Raw genomic sequence first — 27,940 nt, 5'->3', positions numbered from 1 at the left:
CTAATCTTCTGAAATCACATCAATGTCCTCTGGGCTGGTCTGCCTGGTGGCCATTCTCCACCTGTTAACGTGCTGTGTCCCTTTCCGTTTTTGCTGTGTGTCGGGGCTCTCCTCTTCTAGTTTCTGTCGCTTGTATTTGGTCCTTCTGTTCTGAAACCACACTTTTACCTGCGAGAGAAACACGAAGATGTGTGAGATTTTCCATTTTATTTTATTATGTATCCAAGTAAATATTACACGAAATTTGGATAACCCAGGAATAGTGTCATGGAGGCCCGCGTCTCAAAAATGTCTATGGGGTGGAACTGTATGTGCGGATAAACAACCGCGTTGGTTATGATTGCCTAAACCCGTTCACAGACTGGGTTTGCTTGTTTCTAGTCTCAACTGCCCACGGCGTTCCATCCGGTAACTTTAATGGGAGGAAAATCTGAAGAGGGCAGAAGTGGAAAGGCCTAAGCACAATCTCCAGCCCCACCTTCCCACTATCCTGGCAGTTGTAACCTACGATGTGCTTCTCTTCAAGATACTTGTCCAGTTTTACTTTGAAGAGTTCTAAGCTACTTGCCCCACAACCATCTCTGGTGAATTATTCCAGAAACTAACCGCCCTCTCAGTAAAGCAATTATTTCCTTAGCCCTAGGCCTACTTTTTCTCAACTTATACGCAAGTCTCCTACAATCGCCTACTAATACCAACAGTCCAGACACCTTCTCCACACACCTGAGTCTTAGTAACTTGAAAACCTTAATCACACCCTTTCCCTCTCCGTCTTCTCCCCAACCAAGAGTCCCTGTTCCCCAAGCCTCTCCTCGTGTTTCGTTCTCTAGTTCTTTTAGTATGTAAGTGACTTTGCTGCCTGCTTTTTCTAGCTCATCTACATCTGGGGTTCAGAATTGCACACAATACTCCAAGTGTGGCCTGGTCAATGCTTTATATAGTGACAGGATTATTCCCCCTTTGGGCTACACTCAAGTTATATTTTTTTATAATAAAAGAAAGACTTGAAGTTATTGTGCCTTTCACAATCACTGGACGTCCCAAAGCGCTTTACAGCCAATGAAGCACTATTTGAAGTGTTGTCACTGCTGCAATGTAAGAAACGCAGCAGCCAATTTGCGCACAAGGTCCCACAAACAGCAATCTGATAATGATCAGATAATCTGTTTTAGTGATGTTGATTGAAGGATAAATATTGGCTAGGACACCACTCTTCTTCGAAATAGTGCCATAGTATCACTTTACGTCCACCCAAGAGAGACAGCACTTCTGACAGTGCGGCATTCTCTCAGTACTGCACTGGAGCATCAGCCTAATAAACTTTTGTTCTTATGTCCCCGGAGTGCGACTTTAAACACAGAGGCGAGGGCGCTACCGACTGAACCACAGCTGACACAACCTAACACCTCATTCGCTTTTTTGATAGCTGCCAGACATTTGCTTGATGTATTGATGGATCTATCTACTAGCAAACTTCAAGAACAACGTCTTATCTTTGTCTTAGTTAACCTACAGTCCTCTGGACTAAGCACTGACTTCAGACCTTAGTTCTGTCCTCATTATCAACCCTCCTTCAATGTAATTCTTGACCCCTAGTATTCCATCTCTCTTTTCCTTAGGCCTCTCCCTCCCTTGACTATTTATAATCCATTTTTTTCTTTCTTTAATGTCTTCCTGTGTTTGTCCATTATTTGACTGAGATGATGTGCTACATAATTCCACTCATCATTCCCCTCTGGAATGCTCGGTTTTTCTTATATATATGTATTCTTCTCTTTTTCTGATTGTTTTTAATATGTTTATTCGTCAATTGTGAAGAAGTGCCTGCACCCAAAATGTCAACTCGGTTGCTTTCTCCACAGGTGTCGATTGACCTACTATGACATATTTTTCCAAATCATTTATAAAAATGAAGTACTGGAAGGAACAATCATGCTTGAGGGATTCCACTTGTCATACCCTTACATCCAGAATGCTTTCAATTCGCATACCGTTTCCTGTATCCATCAATTCATCTCAACCCATTGCTGCTAATACCATGTGTGCTCATTTTCTGAACTCGTTTTCTAAGAGACCATATAAAAATCTTTACTAAAAACCCAAGTATATCGATGTACATTCTTTCCCTTAACTATATATTTTGTTAATTTATCAAAATGTATATTACCTTGCTCTGGCATGAGTTCATTTTGTAAATCCATTTCAACGCTTACCAATCAGTTTATATCTCCTTAATTCTTCCACTAACTTGTCCTTGATTACTGATTCTAGAATTTCACTCGTACTGGTGTGAAACTAACCGATCTATAGCAACCCAAATTACCCCTTCCCCAGCTCTTTTTAAAATAGAGCAGTGCATTTGTCATTCTCCAGTCGCCCACTACCACCACTTATCTAACCAATCTCTAATTATTTTTGCTTATGTTTCTGGTGGCACCTCAATTTCCTTAGATTTTATTCAAATATCCAGCTACTAACTCCGTTTTAAGATTAATTGCATTACATACTACAATCTATTCTGGAACATCAACGTTGCTATTGCCCCTGTATTGTTCGTTTTCCTTATAAATATGGAGCTAAATAACTCAGTTAATTAAATGGGTTTAGTCAAGCACTAGAGAATAAATTCAAATTAGGCAGTTTACTGTAACACCAGTCGTGAACTGATTGTAATCCTAATGTTCCAACACGTTTTCCATTCACTTCTATTATCATTGTAAAGATCGCAATGTACCACGTCCATTCTCATTGCTTCTGGTGGTACAGAATATCAAATACATCAAATTGTTTCTCATTCAAAACAAAGACTTACATTTATATAGCGCCTTTCGCGACCACCGGACGGCTCGCAGCCAATGAAGCACTTTTTGTAGTCAGTTGTAATGTAGGAAATGCGGCAGCCAATATGCGCACAGCAAACTCCCACAAACAGCAATGTGTTAACCAGATAATCACTTCTATTGTAAACAATATTCGACACAGATCAGATCCTACTCGGTACAAAAATGTTTGTACAATTCCTTTTTCAATGCCCAGTACACTGAAAATAATTCATTTACTGCTTCCAACGTAACTTCGGCGGAAACTCCAGAGAAACGCCGTAAACTGAAAAACCCCTCGCGGAAATTGCTGGCGTATATATATTTAGAAATGCATCGTGCCTGCAGTAATACCTTTCTATAAGAAATAACCTAGATTAAGGTACAGAACGAATGTCTCCATTGGCATGAGTACAAAGATTAGTTTGATGATTTTTACATGCTGTTTACAGAAGATGGGTTTTAGGTATAACTTTCCTTGGAAAACTGACGATCGCTTCATTGTTGACCAGTCTGAGACACTTTCATGATCAACACAATATTAAGTAAACGACAGCTAAAAACTAACAGCCTCCATCCCCTCCCGTCTTTCTCTCAGAACGTTGCATATTCCCGTCAGAATGGTCTCATTGCTGCTAACACATTACTTTCGCTCTAAATTCCGCTCTGACGCCACATTCAAAAAATAATCCAAGTATCATTTCAGCTTGAATTAAGTGAGAAATGACTGGTCCTTCTTTGTGTCTAATATAATCTCCAGATTTCGGTCTGTTTAAATTCTGCAAAGGAAATGTACTGTTTCTCCCCTTCTCTCGGAAACTGAAAGTGATAATCATAACTATAATAAACGGAGTCTTGCTAAACTCTCGAGTTTTCTGAAACAGAAATACAATTTATCTTCTGTACAAACAGCTCACTCAGACCCGCAAGTACATTTTAATTAATAGCAAACAGACATATTTCCTGCTTCATTTGCACATAGAATCCGGGGCATCAACACCCAATTATGATAATCACAGAAAATACTGCACCGAGGATTATTCAACATGACAACCAGATGAATACAGGCCAGTTTATTTATTTTCTTAAACAGAAAATCCAACACGTGTATTCGGACTAGAGCAGGCGATTTTACTGGGATCCTCCAAATTTATTTGATCAACTTTCAATCTTCTTTTCTATGAAATACTGTTTTATGATACACGGAATTTCTCGGACCATTTTCTAACGAACCCAACCAAAAATGCATTCTCCCACCTCTGTGCCTTTTAACTCTGCTTTATCCTATTCATTCACATGGTCTTCTCCCCCTCCGCAGTGCCCGTGTTCTAAAGAAATTGAACTGTCGGGGACCGCGGCGTTTTATTTGAAGAAGGGCACATTACCATTAAATCGAGTGAATAGTGAAGGGGATTAGCCACAACCCCGTCTTACTTTCATTGCAGAATAGATCTTTATTTCACACACTACACCGAAGAGCTCTTTCAGTCCCCAGCACCCAGGCACAACTCCATAACTTTTTTGTTGTTGTTGCTAAAACTTGGATCAGCCTCCCAGCCCCAGAATTAAGCAAATCGAAGCCGCCTCGGCGGTTCATTTTGCTTGTGTGTATCTGAAATTGCACATCTCTGGAATAGGCGGTGTGAATGTGTCAGCAGGCAGTAGGGTGAGCAGAGTCCGGGTTGGCGGTGCCCTTGGCACAGTCTCTGAGGCGAGTGGTACACTGTGGCGAGTGGACTCTTCTATTCCCTTGGGGTACACGCACAGTGTAAAGTGAGGGTAAATTAATATCCAGTGTAAACAGTTCTATCTACGTTTATTGTATCCGTTCATCACTTCTGAATGTTCCAGACAGAATCGCTTATTGTTTTTTAAAAAATGACTTGCCCCAGAAAATCTGATTTAAACCAAAAAAACAATCGGAGACAGGAAACCCAGGTTTGTCCCAAGAAAACTGCCTTTCGAGGACCGTAACTCCCCTGGTTGGTCTAACATCCAACTACAGCTCGATGCCCCAGTTCTTTGCGGCATATTACCCGGCGGGTGAAATATGTCTGTACTATATATGAAGTATGTACTGCTATAGACAGCATGACATGGAACTAATGTTGAAAGACAGCATTAAGATAGTATTCTTTAAAACTAATGAGCTCACATCCATCTTGATACGGTATTACTTACACATACCGCACACACACCGAAAGGGTGAAAGTCTATGTGAGATATTTTCTTGCTGAAGTGTTGTCCTATTGGCCCTGTTCGGTTGATCGGTGAGAAGTTAACAAAAATAAAATGATTGACTGCGCTTAGACAGAAACCTAGATTAGAGAGTCAGTACAATACTGGCCATAGGGCAGACTGTTGTGGGTGTTTTTTTTGCATATTTATAGTTCTCAAATAGAACGGAGTCCGAGTTTGAAAGTGCCGCTGCACATGGCAACAGTCCATTTAAAGGGGATTATAGGAGATCTGTTCAGTAAATACTTGACCAGACCAGACATGTAACCATTGCCGTTTTAATACGCCCGAACAATATTAAACATTGTGGGCTTAATTCATTAAAAAGAACTCCAAAATCTTTGGAACTAACCACGGCAGAAAGTGAATAATTTTCACCAAGAACACGGTATCTTCTATCATCAGATTTCGAGTAACTGCCCTGCACTCAATTTTATTACCGTTAATGCATGTTTGAATCTGCTGTTGTTTCACTTATAATATTCTAATAACGGCGGATATTTAGTGCATACACAGTGATTCTAGATTGTCTGGATTCCAAAAATAAAATCTGTGACAGGATAGGAGTGGTTTCATTTTTGGGTAATAGGTTTTTTCCTTACACCTGGGCAAATTACTCGTGAAATACCTGTGAGATCGGATTTTCTCTCCCTCCTATTCAAATCAACAGTTTTTAATTCAGTACGATTCATTTTCCCTGGCACTAATTCTAGAGGAAATTATTATACAGTTAATTAACAAAAATAAATGATACGAAAGTACTAATGGGCCAATGATTAGATTTGTAACACTCGACTGGCAGATACGTGTTTGATTCGTACTAAACACTGGAAAGCAGGAGTTAGCGTTACATTGAAAGGGGTTTGGGCATCTGAGTTAGAATTCCTTATAATGAAAGTGAACAGAAAACCATTTTCTCCTTTTTCTAGTCCAACGTAGGATGATTATGAAGTGATTCAGGATACATCCTCGTATAATGCAAGTGAGAACAAATGGATCTAACCAGAATAAATATGGTATAATTAAAGTCTATAAAGAAGAATAGTCATGGGCGATGATTTCATCAAGTACTAACCCGGGGTTCACTGTCCAAATTTAATAATCTGAATTCGTGTACTGTAGCTAAAGGATCACTATACACCTGCTTCCAATGCACACTGATATTTTGTGTGAATGTATTAAAACGAAAATATGTTTTTAACTTGTACATTGCACAATAGACTCCTCTTAAACTGAATTATTCAGATCCGATTTGAAGATTCGGTGAGTGATCGAGCAGCTTCTGTAACCTAACATTGAAACCGCCGAGAACAAACTAAAATAAACAGCTCCAATCTCAAAGTAGATTACGCAGAGAGTGTGTTTGTATGCGCGTGTGCTTGTGTGTCTTTGTGTGTGAATATGTCTGTTTATGTGCATGTGTCTCTCTTTTTCTGTACCTGTGTCTGCGTGTGTCTTTGTATCTATGGATCTGTATGTATGTCAGTGCATTTCTGTGCCTGTGACTGTGTATGTGTCTATGGATCTGTTACGTGTGTGTCGGTGTATTTCTGAACCTTTGTCTGTGTGTCTATGGATCTGTATGTGTGTATCTGTGTATTTCTGTATCTGTGTCTGTGTGTCTATGGATCTGTATGTGTGTATCTGTGTATTTGTGTATCTGTGTCTGTGTGTCTATGGATCTGTATGTCTGTATCTGTGTATTTCTGTATCTGTGTCTGTGTGTCTATGGATCTGCATGTGTGTGTCTTGTGTATTTATGTACCAGTGCGTGTCTGGATCTGTATGTGTGTGTCAGTGTATTTCTGTACCTGTGTGTGTGTGTCTTTTTCTGCCGGTGTTCATATGAACATGTTTGCCTTTCTATGTGAGAGAATGGCTTATCGTAAACCTCTCTATACTGACAATATCCATTTGGATGGCGTTAAATTAACTTCAAAAAGAACCAATTCGTGTTCCACTTAATTTATATTGTTTTCCTAAACTCTTTCTATACAGCACATCCCTCCCAACCAGCACACTTGTAACTTTTTGATTTTTTTTTCAATTAGACATCCTTGGCACTGTGGTCGAACCGGAATTCCGCAATGATTTTTCATTTCTTTTTTAAAGCAAGTTGGGAATTGGTTAATATTTGCCTATAACTTTGCCTTTAATTTTATTTTTTCTTCCTGTTTCTGGATTGTTCTGTTCGTCGATAAGGGGCGGTTGCAACCCGCTCAAACCTTCTTCACAAGGCGGCTGGAGTTTCAGCTTGGCTCAGTTCCTGGGACCTTAATTCTAAAAGCTGTTGTCAAAAGCTGAACGTGTGTACACACCGTAACTAAAGGGCTTGATCGCAATATAAATAAGATCGCCGACAGACGTGGGAGGGTATCCCCCTTCTACACTATCTTCTTGCCTAACCTGTCCCATCCTTGATAGTTGCAGCTGAATACTTATCCGGAAACGTTTCATCGGACGAGCCCTGCGTCTCATGTATTCATTGTGTTAGTGATAGTGCGGATACGGAAACGCTCTAAAATGATGCATGAGATCAATTGCTCTACTGACTTAAACGCTCATTCACTTAGATAACTTTAAACCTCATTATTGTTGGTGCTACATACCTGTAGAGGGTGGGAGTAATTTGCTGTGAGTATGTATTGTTCTATTTAACAACAAAAGATAATGGATGAATAATTAAACAGAGCACGAATAACACATTCATATTGCCTTTCTAAATACTGAAGTACCTGTATAAATATATAATGGTTTCCATGTAGTTGGCGCTGGGTCTATTGATACTTCATTGTGTGTGGAACGTCCCTATTAAAATTACAGCCAGAATCAAGCAACTGCAGGATCAGGTTCCTTGCCCAAGTTGATCTGCATGGTACTAACTGCTTTGGGACTACAGCAGTGTTAAAACAGTCTATAGTACTGCAAATTTTACATCATTCAATTTTATTGCAATACCAAAGTGCACTACTAAAGTAACATGCGATTCGACCAATTTGTTACTGTAGAATTGTAGGTCGTAAGGAAAAAGATTATCTATTTCAATTGTTCAACCAAAGTTTTATATGGGATCCCAAATTTCTCGCAAAGGACCACGGCATTTTTGATTAAACAAAATCCAAATGGGTCACACCGCATTGTATTATGCACAATTCCAGGGCACAATCAATTGCTGTATTAAATTCCAATAAAAACACGTTCCCATCCACTTCCACTATGAACTAAGTATTTTATCGCATAGTCTGGATACAAACATAACTCCTGATTATTCATATTTACAGTACTCAGCACACTGAATATTGCCAGCCCTCCCCCCTCCACCGCTTCACTCAAATACTGCCGTACCTCATATATTTACACATTAGCGCCTTTTGTAACTTATCCTCCTTTTGGATAATTTTATCACACTACGGTTTTGATTCAGACCTTGTTGCAGAATCGCTGTTTAAACAGGCTGAGGAGCACGTTCCAACACATGTATTTGTTCATATGCAGTCTGTCCAAACGCCAAGCCAACTGACAAATGCTGACATTGTTTTTCTCAGCATTGTACAATTCTTGGGATCCAGATCTAACTGTATAATCTTCATAATATTCCGATCAGGTTTCGTGTTCTAATGTTTAGTCCTTAACAAGAAGGCAATAGTTCCTGCTTGTTCATTTTTGTTGTTACAGTGTTCTTATTTTGGAGCATGTGACATCTTACATTAATAAAATGTGATAGTTTCCATTTTACACCAGACCGAGTATGGGAATGGCACAATAATCACAAGAAATCCACGCTACAGCGACACTCGTACATGTCGACAGAATGTTCCATTTATTACCACCTCCATGCCATTTGTCGTTCTTGTTTATAACGACAACACCGTCTCCACGATTAAACACGGTACACCTTCCTCGCCCTCGTTTAAAATCGATGTGTCTTTATGACAGGGAATAAAAAGTGTTTCTAGCACTTTTTTTCTGGGTACATGCGATGCACTGGTACAATAAACTGGTTGCCTGGCATTTTTGACAAATTACCGTCGGATTGAAAGACGGCTCTGTGCATGTTGGGTTAGTTCTATATTTCCTCCTCCCTTCTCTTCTGATCATTTCACCGAACAGAAATGTTCTGAATATTATCGGAAACTTCCCAACTTCCCTTGATTTAGCAGTGAGGCGCTTGATAAATCAAAGTGTCTTTGAATTTTTTGGACACTTTCTTATTCTGCTTAATGTACGACTATTTGATTAGTGAAACGGCGGTCCAGAGCAATCTGTCTTGCCACACGGAATGAAGGATTGTTATTTGCGAAAACGGAGAAGTATGATGGAACTGTAACTCAATCATACAGCCACTGTCTCACCTCATACAAATACAACATAAAAATCCTATTTGGGGGTGTTTTTGTCGGGAAAGAATCATACAGCACAGGAGGCCAATCGGCCCTTCGTGCCCCTGTCGGCTCTTTGAAAGAGCTATCCAATTAGTCCCACTCTCCCGCTCTTTTCCCATAGCGCTGCACATTTTTCCTTTTCAAGTATGTATCCAATTCCCCTTTGAAAATTACTGTTGAATATGCTTGCACCACCCGTTCAGACCATGCACTCTAAATCATAACAAATGTATGCATGAAAACATTCTTCTCCCTTCCTCACCCCATGTTTCTTTTACCAGATTCAGATATCTACCTTCGCCTCTATCTATCTCGTTCCACATTCTTACCTGGGTTTCTGTAAGACACAAACTGTTTGCTAATTGTTTTCTCTCGGCTCCCACCACATAGTGATTTTTCTCGAAGGCTCTCTCTAATCTCAGGAGCTGGGACGGGGAGAAGGCTGTTCGAATCCGCTTAGGTTTCCTGGTGAAGGGCCCGTGAAGGAGCAAACCCTCCGCTCCCCCCTCACTACCTACAATCAGAAAATAACAAGGGTAAATTTGTTAGGAGGAATTCATTTCCGATTAGTACTCAATTACTCGAGCATGAGATTTTTGTTTTGCGTAGAGAATATCATCTAGACTGTATAGTGTGTGTTCTATACTCACAAGTAAATGTAATTACACATACACTGCTGTTACTACACTTTAACATATTGGAAGCAGTACACTAGCAAAAATCGCACTTTAGCCAATATGTTTTATTTCTGTGCCAATACGCGTGATACTTTTAATTTATCACCTCAAATTGCTCCACAACCATCATTAATGACAGGCCTGTTGACAGCAATACACCGACCTAGTGTTGTATAGTTCAAAATGCTCTCTCCAGATACAAACTATCTATGAAAGGACAATATCTATAATTACATCGTTGAGTCTTTTTCACAGTGTTAAGTGGCCATAGTACCGAACTTTCATGCGGCTACTATTACCCTTCATTGAAATCTTACCGGCAACACTGATATAACTATCAGCACCATATACCTGATATCAACTTAAATATGAACTTTAAGCTATTAAGTTTATTTATGTGGCAACATATTTAGCTATCATGTGGATGAGACGGAAACGAAACGGGTCCAACCAACATTATTTTTGCAACAAAGCAATTAGCATTAAATAAGAATGAATATTAAATGTACAGTTATTAATATCTGAGTCGTTGCTGTACGAGTATAAAGTGTTATATATTAGATATGCGCAGTGTAATTAAACACTATTACACTGCAATGTGCCAACAAAATTCACACCTTAAAAGGAAAAGAAAAAGAACACTGGTATTGGCACAGTTCCCATTTAATCAACAACATCACTACCAGAGTTAGGATTAACAGAAACTGCAATCTTATTTTGAGCCTTAACTTAATTAAAACCGCAATCTTTTGTTTAGAGAATATGGTTAAGGCTAGGTTTAGGATTAGTACAAATTGCGTCCCCGTTTTTGAGTTTACAGTTACCTCGGTTAGAGCTACCAGAAACCAAAGGACTGCATTGAGATTATGGTGAAGGTTAAAAAAATATATAGCCTTGTTTTGGAGTTAGGATGAGCAGAAACTGTTGCCTTGTTTAGAGTTTGTAAGGTTTTGATTTAGGGTTAGAAGAAACTTTTTTTTTAGGTTTAGATTTGGGGTTAGGGTTTGAGTTTTGTTTAAGGATTTGGCTTGGTTTAAGATTTGATGCTCGGGCTTGGTTTAAGAGTTGGGGTTAGGGATAAGGTTAGGATTTGGTTTAGAGGGAGGGCTTGTTTAAGGGTTGGATTAGGGTTTGGTTTAAGGGTATGTTTGGGGCTTGGTTTAAGGGTTGGTGTTGGGGTTTGGTATAAGGGTTGGTATTCGGGTTTGGTTTAAGGGTTGGGTTAGGGTTTCGTTTAAGGATAAGTGTTGGGGCTTGGTTTAAGGGTTGGTGTTGGGGTTTAGAAACATAGAAAATAGGTGCAGGAGTAGGCCATTCGGCCCTTCTAGCCTGCACCGCCATTCAATGAGTTCATGGCTGAACATGCAACTTCAGTACCCCATTCCTGCTTTCTCACCATACCCCTTGATTCCCCTAGTAGTAAGGACTTCATCTATAGAAACATGGTTTAAGGGTAGAAGAAGCGGCAGAATTTACCATGCTCAATAACAAAAACACGAAGTGTGAAAATCGATGGTTTGTATTCTGATGGATTGACTTTATCTTTGTGTTGAAACTATATCTGCCAATGAAGGAAACTATCATCCTTTCTCCCGCACAGTAAGTACACAATGGGGACACAGATTGTGCAATCCGAGATCGCTCAGCCACCCACTAATTTGTATAGCCAGTTAAACTATTACTGTTCTCCAAAAAATGTTAACGGCAATTTTCGCTAGGCTGCTGCTGAGGTTCTGTGACGGAATCTGATACAAAACCAGCAGAGCGATTGCTAAGTTTTGTTGAGTGAAAAGAAGCAGAGCGCGGCTCTGAGTGGGAAACCCTTGTCGGTAAACCTGGGCAGTCCCTGGCTCTGGTTTCCTTTTGTTATTTCGGAAGTCAGAGGCCGAAGCTTCGCAGAAGAAAAACGAAGTTCAGGTGTATATATTGTTTTAAATAACTTTTTTATTTTATGGTGAATATGGATACCATGGCATCTGCTTTTGTGTTCGTCCGCCTTTTCCTTTTGCATTTATGTCCTTGTATCTGTGATAGGTCTATCATCTATACATTTATTAATCTATACACGAATCCATATATGTATATTATCCAACTACATACGTATCCATCCAGTCCTTTTTTTAAATTGAGTTTTGCTTGGCACAGTTTAGTTTTCAAACGTCCGCCGAGAGACTCGGAAAGCGTGTACAGAAGATCACACGAGCAGTATATGCATGCACCGTGTGCAAACTTCAATCACGTTAGATGTTTAGGTTTGCTTCCCAAGCCACCCCTGTCTACTTAAACAGCCAAGAACAACTTCTGCGAATAGCAGGTGGGGCCAAATACCGTTCATAACATAGAAATACGTCAGGAATTCATCCGCATCTCAGGAACATCTTTGCTTTTGAGAATTAGACGCAAGACATGCGATTTCTTAATAATTTATGACCTGCTAACGAAATCGTGGAAGGGCGTGTTTCTGATCATTCCTGAGACTGTCGTTTGGCCAATGGCAATACGACAATTATAACCAATGGTGGCCATCAGCAACAATGAGCTTTCAAATCTTCTCAACCAGTTTTACAGCCGTTTAACCAGAATGACCATTCGTTAAACGATGTAACTATTTGTACTGCACTTTTTTTGACGGACAGGCGTCTGACCATCCCCCCCACCCTCCACTCCACTTTTTTGACCAACAGATGATAAGCCACGTCCCCGGTAAGCTCCCCCACCCCCAATCATTCCATGCACGTGCTGCCGAAAACCAGGACCTGAGGCTCCTACTCTCTCCCCCACAGCCGGCCTGGGCTCGATGGCGGTGGGGGGGGGGGGGGGGGCGGGGGTGCGGGGGACGATGGCGGCACGCCTGAGCCTGATGCTGATTGGGGGGGAGGGGGACGAGAGCAGCGGTGGGGGGGGGTGCCAATGGCGGCGGTCCTGAGCCAGATGGTGGCAGTGGTCTTGGGCCCGATGGCGGTGGTCCTGCGCCCGAGAGTGGCGGGGGGGGGGGCATTGGCAGCGGGGGGCACTGGCGGTGGGGGTGTGGTGGGCCAAGAGTGATCGGCATGAGCCCGATAGCGAGAGAGAGGATATGGTGGGGGGGGGTGGACGACTGAGGGAGAGGCTGGGGGGGGGAGAGAGAGAGGCTGAGGGGTGGGGGAGAGAGAGACATGGGTGGGGGGAAGATGGATCACGTTCTTCTAATCCCCATTGGAGTGGATGATATCCAGAAGTCACGACTATTCACTTCATATCCAATAAACCTCTGTTAACATTCCGTACAATGCCTGCCCCATCTATGGTGGTGGTGGTGGAGGTGGGGTGGGGGGAGGGGGTGGAGGGTTATGCTGGGACAAGGCACTTTGGCTGAGGGAGGGATGTACTTGGACTGGGATAAGGCATTTTGGCTGGGGGAGGCATGCACTTGGACTGGGGTAAGGCACTTTGGCTGGGGGAGGCATGCACTTGGACTGGGGTAAGGCACTTTGGCTGGGGGAGAGATGTACTTGGATTGGAGTAAGGGACTTTGGCTGGCTTCTGGGAAGCTCTGTCCTCTGTCATTTCAGAAAGTCAAAGTGGATTGAGTTACAGTTTGCAAAGTCAATGAGACCTTAGGCTGGGCAGTTCCAGTTACAAATTCCTGTGAAACTTATTCTCCGAGGGGACCAATCAGAAACAAAAGGTAGAGCATGTTGGTCATTTTTGCAGTACAAATAAGTGCATCCATAAAACCAGTTGTGCAATGCAGTTTTCGAAGAAAATGACACAAGGACATTTGAGAACATCCCATTTTATCAACCAGATTCTGGAATCCTAGCAAACGATGTTAGGGAGAAACGCAAGCTCATATTTTGGTGGGGGAAGGGGATGACTCCCGAATATGAAAGGGGAAAAGGGTGGCAGTGTGTGAGTGAAACAATGAAAGTGACACTGAGTTCCTGCGTGAGGTTCAAATGAAGTTATAAGATTGAAGAAAGAACACAAAGTTATGAGTACTACTGTAAAGTAACAGTACTAGACCTAGGTAGACATAAAGAAAAGTTAAGGTCATTAAAATATAAGGAAAGTGCTTCACTGACACAGAAAAACATTAGCAAGGATATAGGAATTAAATAAAATAGCAATACTTTGAAAATTGCAATATACGTATCATGATGGGAGAGAGAATATACTACAAGAGGCACTAGAGTGGGTACAGAGGAGATTTAAAAGGATATTGCCAGGACTGGAGAATTTTAGCTATGAGGGAAGATTGGATAGGTTGGGGTTGTTTTCTTTGGAACAGAGGAGGCTGAGGGGAGACTTGAATGAGGTGTATAAAGTAATGGGGGCTCTAGTGGATAGGAAGGACCTATTTCCCCTAGCAGAGAGATCAATAACCAGGGGGCATAGATTTAAAGTAATGGGTAGAAGGATTAGAGGGGAAGCGAGGAGAACTTTTTTTACCCAGAGGACGATGGGGGAACTGGAACTCATTGCCTGAAAGGGTGGTAGAAGCAGAAACCCTCAGCACATTTAAAAAGTACTCAGATGTGCACTTGAAGTGCCATAACCTACAAGGCTACAGACCAAAAGCTGTAAAGTGGGATTATGTTGGATAGCCCTTTTTCAGCCGGCATAGACATGATGGGTAAAATGGCCCCTTTCTGCCATATATTTCTATGATTCTATTCCATGAATTTCCATCCTGTCCTATTGCTTGCTGCCTTTATGTTTAAACATGCATAAAAACAGAAGTTGCAGCATGGAGCAAGTGGTGGACACCTGAATACCTCATCCATTCTTTGTTATTTCTAGACTTGTCTACTGCAATTCATTCCTGGCTGGCCTCCTACATTCTACCCTACATAAACTTGAAGTCATCCAAAACTCGGCAGCCCATGTTCTAACTTGCACCAAGTCCCACTTACCCATCACCCCTGTGCTCGCTGACCTACATTGGCTCCCGGTTAAGCAATACCTCGATTTCAAAATTCTCATCCTTGTTTACAAGTCCCTCCAGTGCCTCACCTCCCTATCTCTTTAATCTCCTTCAGCCTCACAACCCCCAGAGATGTCTGCACTCCTCAATTTCTGCCCTCGAGCATCCCTGATTATCACTACTCAACCATTGGTGGCCGTGCCTTCAGCTGCCTGGGCCCTAAGCTCCGAAATTCCCTCCCTAAACCTCTCCACCTCTCTACCACTCTTTCCTCCTTTAAGACGCTCCTTAAATTGTAACTCTTTGACCAAGCTTTTGGTCAGTTGCCGTAATTTCTTCTTAGGTGTCAAATTTATTTGTTTTGTCTTATGACACTCCTGTGAAGCAACTTGGGATGTTTTACTGCATTAAAGGTGCTATATAAATACAAGTTGTTGTTGTTGCTGTGGATACAAAATAGCTCATTCCCTGGAACAAGATACTGTACATCTGTTGAGGAGGAAGAGTTTGGAAAATGATGGGTCTGTGGAAATAGGAGAGCACAGAACTTACAGTATGTACCATATTATTTGGATATTCTTTGATTTGCACAATAGTAACATCTCCAGACACAATGATTATGTACAAACTCCTGATACTATAATTAATGTTAACGTAGTACCAAAATGGACAAATGTGCTTATTTACTCAAAATGTACCATCTGTTGTTTTCACACAGCAAGAAGAACCCAGGTGTTCTCCAGTCACACCTGAATACTCCTACCCAATAGCAAACATCATGACCTTACATGAAGTAGGCACCAGCACAAATATATACACACTGCTCATAACTAATGACGGAAGAGGAAACACAGGATGAGTCAATAGGCATTGGTGAGGAAAGGATAGCAGTGGGGTGGCTGGTCAGCTGATCTAGAACAACGGTCTAACTTGTTGAGCACCCCTCCGGAGCTGTGTGGGGAATCAGGTTTTAGTGAGACACCTTACAAAACAGACTGATGCAGCACCGGCCATATTGAGAAGTCCTGTACCTCCTTGCATACTACATTGGAAGGTGGTCTGGATAGTGTGAGCGAGTGCAACATACAGATATGCCATTTCCCAAGAGTGATGTCATGGAACAACAATTGGCTGCACTACAGACTGTCACTGAGCATGTGACATATGCACAGACCTCAGTTATACAGGCCATAAGCACAGTAAAAGCATCTCTCATGGATGTTCCCACTGTTGCTTTAGAGGCTTAGGAGTTAAAAGTACAAGACAAAGTAATGGCTGGATTTAAGTATTTCTTTGAAGAAAGGTTTCAGACAACAAATAGAGCGGAATATCAAGATATCATAGATGCCCATTATTCTATTTCAGACATGGTGGTAAACTTCATGAGGAGATGCACTTCAGGAGATGCATGTGAGGAGCAGTTTAAAATGACTTGTTGGTACTCATATCAAACACAACATATGGTCCTGCACAAGTAATGGTAGGTACTGCCTCTGAAAGCACTGAGATCACAGCGACTTCAGCAAAGAAGAGCCCCATCACTGATGGTGGTGTTTCAGGATTGGTGATAATTACAGATAGAAGGCCCTCTGCATCCCTTATATCTCATCATTGGCTATGTCCTCACACACCAGTGCTTCCCCTTCAGCTACTTAAAATTAGGACATTTGCGCAACCAGCGTGAAGAAGTTCACAATACATAAAATACAAGCACACATAAACTATACCATTGCATACTTAAATAAAATGAATTCAGTTTTACTTTATCTTGCAGTCTACAACTCTATAACGGTTCAGTAAAGAAATAGAAAAAAAAACATCAGTTGTCCAAAAGACAGAGTGGCTGACTCCTGAGAATGCTTGTTGAGGGGCATGATGACCTTCACTGGTGTTAGTAGAAAATTTCAGATAGCTGATTGTTCCTCACGTCTTTGTGGACCAGGTAGCACATCTCAATCATTGGCTCCCCCATGAGCTTGAGCCTCTTTACGTAGTGGTCACCTAACTGCTATAGGCTCACTCCAATGGTTGGTACTCACTGTGAATCCTGTCTCTTATACTATTTGTGCTCCTCTTTTTAATTTTGTTCCGTCGCAATACAGCTGCCAATGGCAAATGCAGCTTTGCTGTCTGACAAAAAAACACTCTGTTTACCTTTCACTTCTGCCATTGTTTGTTGATACTTTGACATTTCCCCCTTCAGTAAGCTCACTGACTCTAAGTCTGAGTAAAATACTTATTTCTCAATTTGACTGTACAACTGCAGAACCCTGTATGCATTCATTACTAGTGGAACTATCAAAGCTTTAACATATAAAAATCAGCATTTTCTCTCAATTATTTTCCACTATTTGTTAATATTACTTTGGAGCAGCAGAACGATAAGAGCAACACTAAAGAGACAAATAGCCAACAAGTGCTTTTTACTTACATTATACACTTTTTACTCACTACTACAATTTTGCTGAAGTTAATGAAGAGAGGAGCACATGGCCTTTAGTGTCCAGTCCAACTATCGTAGATAGTGACAGAACCTTGGGCTATATTATTATTTTCTACTGAATATAAATGGATGAAATGTCTTCTTAAAATTCTAACTAAGCCAGAAGACTTAATCTAAATATCTACTGAAGGACCAACCCTAAACCAGCAGTTGTCATGCCATGCCTGTTAGCTGTGCATCATTCTTTTTCTCACCAGTTTTCTGCCCTTCTTTTCCCTCCACTCCTGAAGATGTTAACTCCTTGTTAAGATACCATTCCCTTCAGTACCTCACCCAAGTAGTCATTACTCAAGTGTGATTTTTGGCAGCAAGAGTCTGCAAGCTATTCAACTACAGAAGACATTATAGCCAAACCCAATTCTGTTGTCACCCACTATCCAATCACACAGACTTCATGAGTGTAAACTCTGGATACTTTTCATTTCCTTAACGTATTTAGTGCCTTTACAAACACCTGGTTAAGTTCAGGTAACAGCCAGACTGAACCTGGGATCTTCCTGATTTGGAGGGCACTATTATTTACTGGTGGTAATTTTACAAATGTACAGGGATGACAGGGAGCCTCGCCCGTCATTAGTGCATATTGAAAAATCCAGGGCATGTGCCCTCATTTTCAATATGCATTGGTGATGAGTGAGGTTTCTCATTGTTATGTTATACTCTGAAAATTATCCCTCTGTTAAAACCCACCAGACATTCTTGCAACAATAAATGCTTTATTCTATTCATCTGTAATATATATATATATATTTATAAATATTGGCGTAGAAATAGCGTGTTTCACTGAAGGCACTAATAATAATAAATGACCAATTGAAAAGTAGGATCTGAAAGCCTCTGCAGCCATTTAAACCAAGTTTACATTTTGCATGCATGAAATGAATCCCAAGCTGTTAAGCGAAGTAAAAGAGGAAATAGCAGAGGCCTTGACTATCATTTTTCAGTCCTCTTTGGATTTGGGCATGGTGCCGGAGGATTGGAGGACTGCTAATGTAGTACCCTTGTTTAAGAAAGGAGAAAGGGATAGGTCGAGTAATTACAGGCCTGTCAACCTAACCTCAGTGGTGGGAAAATTATTGGAAAAAATCCTGAAAGACAGGATAAATCTACATTTGGAAAGGCAGGGATTAATTAGGGACAGTCAGCGCGGATTTGTTAAGGGAAGATCGTGTTTGACAAACCTGATTGAATTTTTCGAGGAGGTAACCAAGAGGGTTGATGATGGTAGTGCATACGATGTAGTGTATATAGACTTTAGCAAAGTTTTTGATAAGGTCCCACATGGTAGACTGGTCAAGAAGGTTAAAGCCCATGGGATCCAGGGCAAAGTGGCAAGTTGTATCCAAAATTGGCTTGGAGATAGGAAGCAAAGGGTAATGGTTGATGGATGTTTTTGTGACGGGAAGGATGTTTCCAGTGTGGTTCTGCAGGGTCCTTTGCTTTTTGTGGTATATATCAATGATTTAGATTTGAATATAGGGAGTATGATTAAGAAGTTTGCAGATGACACTAAAATTGGCTGTGTGGTTGATAATGAAGAAGAAAGTCATGGGCTGCAGGAGGATATCAATCTACTGGTCAGGTGGGCAGAGCAATGGCAAATGGAATTTAATTCAGAGATGTGTGAGGTGATGCACTTTGGGAGGGCTAATAAGGAAAGGGTATACCCATTAAGTGGTAGGCCACTTAATAGTGTAGATGAACAAAGGGACCTTGGAGTGCTTGTCCACAGATCCCTGAAAGTAGCAGGCCAGGTAGAAAAGGTGGTTTAGAAGGCATACGGAATGCTTGCCTTTATTGGCCGAGGCATAGAATATAAGAGCAGGGAGGTTATGCTTAAATTGTATAATACTTTCGTTAAGCCACAGCTGGAGTACTGCGTGCAGTTCTGATCGCCGTATTATAGGAAGGACGTGATTGCACTAGAGAGGGTGCAAAGGAGATTTACTAGGATGCTGCCTGGAATGGAGAATCTTAGTTATGAGGACAGATTGGATAGGTTGGGTTTATTCTCATTGGAACAGAGGAGGTTGAGAGGAGACCTCATTGAGGTGTACAAAATATTGAAGGGCCTGGACATAGTGGATAGTAAGGGCCTATTTCCATTGGTGGAGGGGTCTATTATGAGGGGGCATAGTTTTTTGAGGTGGGTGGTGGAAGGTTTAGAGGGGATTTGAGGGGGTACTTCTTTACGCAGAGGGTGATGGGGATCTGGAACTCACTACCTGGAAGAGTGGTGGATGCAAAAACCCTCACCACTTTTAAGAGATGGTTGGATGGGCACTTAAAAGTGCCGTAACCTGCAGGATTACGGACCGAGAGCTGGTAATTGGGATTAAACTGGTTGACCTTTTGTTGGCCGAAGCAGTATTACTGATAAGTACTGCAGGGAATTGAATTTGGCCAGGGTGATCTCCTGGACTAGTTTCGATCGCTTGGATGGGTCGGAGAGAAATTTTCACAGATTTATTTCTCCCTAAATTGGCCTGGGTTTTTATCTGGTTTTCGCCTCTCCCAGGAGATCACATGGCTCTGGTTGGGGTGGAGTGCAGAATGTTTCAGTATAAGGGGTGTCACAGTTGTGTGAGTTGGACTGGTTGGGATGGGTGCGCTTTGTCTTTCCGTCATTGTTCATGGGTTTATATGTAACCTTCAGGGCTGTTGACCAAGGGCTGTGCGGCTCTTTATCGGCCGGCGCGGACACGATAGGCCAGAATGGCCTCCTTCTTTGCTGTAAATTTCACAAATCTCCCTTGGATTTATTTTTTGTTTGAGTGTGCATATTTAGAAGTGTCTCAGGTGATCTTGAAGCCGATATTTTGAAATTGAAATGTTTATTCTTGATTTGCATTAAGGTGTGCCTGATGGGATGACAAAACAAGATCTATGCTTAGGGCTATCAAGCTGGTTCTTTGGAATGAGCTTGCGTTGAATCCAGATGCTAGGGTCATTCGCAATTATGGTGCGGTACTATACTCAAGTTTATATAAAGTGACTACTGTTTTATTCAGGCAGGTGCCTTACTTAAATAGATTACAGAGGAAATTGCTGTTTAAGAGAGTTGACTGTTCAATTAAGGTAATCAAGTGAATCTGTTGCAACATAACTGACATGGTAATTCCTATTTACAGACAGAATGCATAACTGTATGGTTAACCAGCACTACACATCACAAGCAGACTCATTACCTTCCCTCCAATAATGTTACCTTACATTCCCCATAATTCAGACAGTGCCTTTTTTAATTCAGGGGATAGGACTATTCCTTAAATGGACCCTCAATCACAGGAAGAATGGCTATTCTTTAAATGGGCCCTCAATCCCAGGGAGAGTGGCTATTCCTTAATTGAACCAATAATCATGAGAGCAGTGCTTATGCCTTAAATGGACTATCAATCCCAAGACTATTCCTTAAATAAATTCTGGATCCTGGGGGCAGTGTCTGGCACATTTTCTATTAAAAAAAACTAGTTTCAAGAGAATTATAAAGGCGGAAACGCTAAACATCTAACTGAACCACATTCTATTATAAAATATTTCATTGCCTTTACTCGGAAACATAGAAGTTTATATATCAGAAGGAGACCATTCAGCTACCTGTGTCGATGCTGGCTCAATACCAGAGCAATCCCACTGTCCTGCTCTTTTCCTATAGCTCTGTGTCTTCCTCTGCTCCACGATGACATGCAGGCCGCGATCCTTACCAACGGATCCATTAGAGACCTAATCCACATCCAGACCGGGGTCAAACGGGGCTGCGTCATTGCCCCAACCCTCTTCTCAATCTTCCTCGCTGCCATGCTCCACCTCACAGTCAACAAGCTCCCCGCTGGAGTGGAACTAATCTACAGAACCAGTGAGAACCTCCTCAACCATCGCTGTCTCCAGGCCAGGTCCAAGGCCACCCCAACTTCTGTTGTCAAGCTTCAGTATGCGGATGACGCCTGCGTCTGCGCACATTCAGAGGCTGAACTCCAGGACATAGTCGACGTATTTACTGAGGCGTACGAAAGCATGGACCTTACACTAAACATCCGTAACACAAAAATCCTCCACCAGTCTGTCCTCACCGCACAGCACTGCCCCCCCAGTCATCAAGATTCATGACATAGCCCTGGACAACATGGACCATTTCCCATACCTCAGGAGCCTCTTATCAACAAGAGCAGACATTGATGACGAGATTCAACACCGCCTCCAGTGCACCAGTGCAACCTTCGGCTGCCTGAGGAAAAGAGTGTTTAAAGACCAGACCCTCAAAACTGCCACCAAGCTCATGATCTACAGGGCTGTAGTAATATCCGCCCTCTTGTATGGCTCAGAGACATGGACCATGTACAGTAGAAACCTCAAGTCGCTGGAGAAATACCACCAACAATGTCTCCGCAAGATCCTACAAATCCCCTGGGAGGACAGACGCACCAATATTAGCATCCTCGACCAAGCCAACCTCCCCAACATTGAAGCGCTGACCACACTTGATCAGCTCCACTGGGCAGGCCACATTGTTCACATGCCAAACACGAGACTCCCAAAGCAAGCACTCAACTCAGAACTCCTTCACAACAAACGAGCCAAAGATGAGCAGAGGAAACGTTACAAGGACACCCTCAAAGCCTCCCTGATAAAGTGCAACATCCCCACTGACACCTGGGAATCCCTGGCCAAAGACCGCCCTAAATAGAGGAAGTGAATTCGGGAGGGTGCTGAGCACCTCGAGCCTCATCGCTGAGAGCAAGCAGAAATCAAGCGCAGGCAGCGGAAAGAGCGTACGGCAAACCAGTCCCACCCACCCCTTCCCTCAACGACTATCTGTCCCATCTGCGACAGAGACTGTGGTTCTCGTATTGGACTGTTCAGCCACCTAAGAACTTATTTTAAGAGTGGAAGCAAGTCTTCCTCGATTCCGAGGGACTGCCTATGATGATGGTGGATGTCTTCTTCTGCTTTATAAGTGTATCTACTCACCCGTTAAGATATGCAATAGTCTCCACTTCAACTGTTTCATATGACAAAGGTCTAATAACTCTCTGGATAAAGAAATGTTTGCTAACTTCTCACCTCAATCTCTTATGGCCATTTTAAATTGATAATCCCTCATCTCTGACTACACAACTGGAGAAAATAGTCCTTCGCTCTATCAAAACCCTTCATGATTTTAAAAGCCCCTATTAAATTTCCTCATAGCCTTCTCTGCTCCAGTAGAAATAGTCCCAATGTCATCGCTGGTGAATCTATGCTGTATGCTCTCAATGATTTTATGTCCTTTCTATAAAGGAACACCCAAAATTGCACACAATCCTCTAACTATACCTAACCATTGCCTTCTACAAATTTATCAATTACTCTTTGTTTTTGTATTCTATGTCCTTATTTGTAAAACCCAAAAATGTGAATAAGTGTGTAATGGTCTAATATGTTTAAATTGTTATAAATAATGCTACATTTATTGTTTTCCATTAAATATATTAACACTGTAAAGTTATCTAATGTGATTCACAAAGTTGAATCTTCAGCTGATGAGTATATTACACAATTTCATTTTAAGAGGTTAGACTTGTTTAAATCATCAAGATTTGGACTCTGTTTCTTTAACTTGAAAGATCCAGACAGGAGCAACAGTGGAGGTAATTGTCCAAAGCTATTGGTGAGGCTTTAGAAAAATAAAATGTTCTGTGAATGTTATTGTCAATTGCAGCATCTTTCTATGAAAGACTTTCATGTTTTCAGACCTTATAGTAAAAAAACATATAATCAAAGGGCTATAGAATAGACATTTAAGGAAATTGTAGAAAAGCATAATTTGTAGGAAAACATGACTTTATAATTGTGTTTTTAAATTACCTAAACCATAGCATCTCTGCACAGTGTTTAATATTGCAAAGATTTCTACAGAGTTAACATATGCTGACATATGCGGCCTACCAGTGGCAGAAAGCCTGTAGAGGTTACATTATATGGTCACACATGCCCTATCAGTATCAGAAAGCCAGTCAGAGTTACCATGCATTGTCACTTGTGGCCTACTAGTGACAGAAAGCCTGCAAGAGTTACCATGCACTGTCATGTGTGGCCTGGAGGTATGAGACCTGTGCAAGACACATACACTGCCATGTATGGTCCAACTTTGATGCTAGAGGGAACTTCTAACAGTCTGTTTAAACCAGCTATTGTACAAGAAACATTGGCAATTTAAGAACATTTCTCCTTCAATAAATTGTCTGCAATGTACATATGTTGCAAATGTGAAACAATTGTATAAATGATAGGGGTTAATTACTTAAAACAAGACTACACCACCCATATTAAAGGATTACTCAGAATGACCTCCAAGCTGTAGCTTTCTGATTAATTTGCTTACGCCTTAGATTGGCAAGTATGGAGCAACTATTAAGAACACATTTAAAACACATTCAATATAGTATCTAGAAAATGTAGTTTCGGGCAATAATGTTTGATATTGGAGAATAATTTGTGCATCTAAATGTTACCTATAAATAATATGTATATAAAAATAATTAGCAGTATTGAGGCTACGGCACTAATTTAATTAATGGGTCCAGGTTATATCATAAACAGCAGAATGATAAACATTTCTCACTTCAAGTACTGTCGGGCCTTCAGCTTTGGAGCATCATTACTGCAGCCCCTTATCAAATAAAAAAATACTTAAATCCATGTTTTTGCATCATCGCATTGTTCCTATTATGTGTGCGAGTGAGAAAGAGTCATGGATCTGAGCATTAACATTTTGATGGCACATATTTTTATTTCCATCTCATAAATACCTAAGTACTTCTGAAACTATAAGGCTAATATTATACTTCAAATGGATGTATACGTTAAAGAAACTGCATTTAACTTTTACATAGTAAGTGGAGTACACGCACTACACCTATGATCACACATGATAGATGATGTTTATAACTCATGTCACAGATCGATGCGATTAGCGAAGTATCTGCATACGCTGTAACATTCTCTGCACACGTGTAATGTACTTTGCATGTATTTAACATGCTCTGAGTTGTGAGTAAGCTCTCCATGAATCTATCATGCTGTGCCCGGTCAGTAATGTGCGCGATATACAAATAGCCGGCTCTTTACGCAAGCTCTACATATTTCTAACGTGATGTATGTAACATATTCTAGAAACATAACACGCTCTGCATAATATGTAATGTATTCCGCATGAGCTATCTACTATGCACAGTCTAAAATGTATTATGCAGAGTACATTTGTGCTATGCATAACAAGCTTCGCGGATTAACTATCTGCAATAGACAATCTATAGCATGTCTCTATGGTTAGCACACTCTATAATACGCTCTGCACGGCCTGTAACATGCTCTGCAAGATACACATAAGCTGTGCACGGTCTCCCTGCTGTACAGTGTATGGGCCCTACAAGTAGTTATTTTGTTGTTTTGTATGGTGATTGTGATAAAGTTAGCGTTTTAACGCGAGTTTATATTTGCAGTTGAAGGCACAATTGAAGTACTCTAGAGCAGTGATACTTTATTTCGGCGTCTATTTCTGTTCAGTTGTATTCCTCGCTTTAAACTTATAAACTGTATCTTGTGGGGGATGATCCATAAAGAAACTTTCTTCAAATTATCTCAAAATCGAGCTTCTCTAAACAATTAATTTGTAGTTATTCGAACGAAGTGTTAATGAATCTTTGCCTTTTCTAAAGCGGCTGCGTTCTCCCTTCACCCCCACCCATCTCTAATTCAGCTGCAAGGTCCAATTTTATCCTGTCCCGCTATCTCCCTCTGAGACACAACCATTGCCTCGATGCAGTGTTAATTTGGACTACAACCATCGTTCCGGGAAACTTTTTTTAAGTTCAAAGAATGATTAATTGGAATGTTGCCTTTATTCACATATAAAGGAATCGTTTACGTTCGTAGCATTGATTTAACTGTAATTTCCCCCTTAAATCTGTTTATATTCGACTCCATTTAATCTGGATGTAAATTATATTAAGAACTTGGAGTTATAAAGCGCCTTTCACGTCCTGAAAGCGTGATACTTTTTATGTTAATTATCTGAGTGTAAAAGAACAGCTCCAGTGAAGTACATAGATCATGTTGTATCACTTCTAATATAACTTAAATTATTCTGTTATATAAACATCACAAGACAATCTTTTAAACGACTGCGCATGTTACCCAGGAATTAAATATTTCTGTGTTGAACGTCATTGCTACAATCATGCAGCTCAGATGTGTGTGTGCAAATTTCGTGAATCCAGTGTATTGTCATTTTAAAAATTATTGAATTAATCTGACAGGCTGGTGGAAAAATATAGGCTGTTTGCACATTGCGCAGATATTCTGCATTTACGGGAAGGCCTTTGCAATGCGCTTCGTCAGATATTCCAGGAGAGATGTACTTGTTTTTTAAAACTGTGCTTTGCGCCAAGTCGTTTTTAATTCTAGACAGGGATTAGATAAAAAAGACGGCGAACATTTGCAACACAGAATATTATACCGGAAACACTTCCATAGTGAACGTTGTTAAGATTTGTTTTAGCAGGTTGTAAAGATATTGAGGCTATCAATAGTCGGCACTGGGCAATTAAACCCACGTCTGATTCTTTTTTAAATGATAGCGTTTTATAGCCGCGCTGCTTTGTATTCAAGTGCAAAAAGGAACAAATATCAGTGGCACAATTTAACATGTCTCCCCTCTCCTGACTGCTGTACATTGGTTATAAGAGATAATTACAGCGTCCCACAACTTACAGAGACTCGAAGCTACAAACTGGATGCGCCTTTTCCTGGAGTAATAACGCACCTTAAGCTAGCAGTGTTACTACTCCCCAACCACTTAACGCCATCCATATTACAATTTACGGCAAATAAATCGATTTATATTTTAAAAAATAAACTTTGCTGCAAATGGTGTTTTAAAAATAAATACAACTTTCTCTACAAATTCAGTATGCAGAGCTTGTAATGTAGCCAGTTTTCAAAAAGTGCACCCTACACAAAACAACACTGCAAACCTGCCTGGTTTCTGTATTTTCTGCCTGGTCTGTATTTTCACTCAAGGTTAAATGTTGCTGATCGCCGTATGGAGTTTTGTTACTTTTAGATCAAACCAGCAACTTTCAAACTAGGTTCGGAGCTCTGAGGAAAACACCAGAACTTTCACAGCTATCTTTACAAACTTAGGTTTGAATCCAGAATGGGGGCGGTAGAGCGGTGACTGTGGCCACACGGCACTGTGTCCCTGAGACCATTTTAACGCGGCCGAAAGTTCAGAAACTCTCCGGGAAGCTCTCCCAACAATCTAGAATTTTCTAGAATTCTTGCTAAATTCTGGTTCTTAAAGAGTAATTTAATATATATTTCAAACGATCTCCTGATCTCCGTTCAAACTGTCTCCTTACTCTTTCGCTCAGTGTTTATTTTTTAACTAAACATCCATCCGAACCGACCCGTAGTTTCACTTACTGTTCCAGCCAAACTGAACGTGTAATATACATTCCATATCCTAATGCTCCGTCATTCACTTTAAATCGTTTACTTACTTAACTGCTCATTCATGTTTTGTGAAACAATAATCAAAAAAGCAACATGCACAAAATATGTCGGAAGTCTTGCGTTTGGTAAAAGTGGTAGATTTTATTAGACTGATCTTTGACTAGTATTTGAAATATAACTTCTACACACAAGCTATAGGATGTAAGTAACTGAGATTAGGAGTTTGTCTACTCATTCTGTTCATACCGAATATACATAAAATGTAACTACAGATTGCAGAAACCACTCCAGAAGCAAGTGATGAGGGAGAACAAAGCAGTGGAGAGAGAACAATGGCAAACAGTTTTAATAGACAATGTAAAAATAATAGTGATAACACGAGAAAAACATTGAAAATAAAATGAAACTTGAATTTTTCAAGATGGATTTTACTGGCAGCTGGGGCAACTGGATCCAATTCCAGAGTTTATCAGAGCTTTGATCAGATACAATTTAACATTTTACACCTTTCTTTGCCCTGCAGCACGCTATTTACAAATTGTTATTACTTAGAATTGTACGCATTTACCTTGAAACCTGTGACCCAGGTATCTGTTCCTTAACACCCATGGGTAAAAACTCAGCGCTTCCCTCTGCTGTGGAGCAAAGAAAGACTGTGCGGGGAGATGATGCGGATTGCCCGGGTGCATTGAGAGAGCGGGGCTGGCCGTGTGGGTCACCGGCTCGGGAAACAGAAGTTCGGGGCTGCTGTACAGAGTCCTGCCGGCGTTCTGAAAACCGCTTCCAAACGGAGAAGCGTGCACCGAATCGGCGTATCTCAGAGCTGTGGGTCGAAGGGGTTCATCGCCGAGTGTGGACGAGTTGTCTTTGCCTACCAGAGCCTCGATGGTGAAGCATCTCTTGGCCGTAGGCTGGAACAT

General features: G+C 41.0%; 1 protein-coding gene across 1 annotated transcript; it reads right to left on the bottom strand.

Annotated features, from left to right (window-relative positions):
• emx3 (empty spiracles homeobox 3) lies at positions 1–27,940 on the bottom strand. Its single transcript, XM_070877243.1, has 3 exons — positions 27,589–27,940; positions 9,769–9,953; positions 1–168 (listed from the first exon to the last, which is right to left on the bottom strand). Exons 1-3 carry the CDS (start codon positions 27,938–27,940, stop codon positions 1–3), a joined length of 705 nt encoding a protein of 234 aa, XP_070733344.1.

This window comes from Pristiophorus japonicus, chromosome 4 (genome assembly GCF_044704955.1).
Source record: "Pristiophorus japonicus isolate sPriJap1 chromosome 4, sPriJap1.hap1, whole genome shotgun sequence".
NCBI lineage: Eukaryota > Metazoa > Chordata > Chondrichthyes > Pristiophoridae > Pristiophorus > Pristiophorus japonicus.
The sequence above is the reverse complement of the archived record's forward strand: the minus strand, read 5'-3'. Positions and strand labels throughout refer to the sequence as shown.

Excerpts from the sequence above, each read along its gene's own strand:
- emx3 (XM_070877243.1), bottom strand. The coding sequence starts at position 27,940 with ATGTTCCAGCCTACGGCCAAGAGATGCTTCACCATCGAGGCTCTGGTA. Across the intron at positions 9,954-27,588 it reads CCTGGGTCACAGGTTTCAAG|GTAGTGAGGGGGGAGCGGAG; the intron begins GTAAATGCGTAC and ends TTCTGATTGTAG. Across the intron at positions 169-9,768 it reads TGTGTCTTACAGAAACCCAG|GTAAAAGTGTGGTTTCAGAA; the intron begins GTAAGAATGTGG and ends TTTCTCTCGCAG.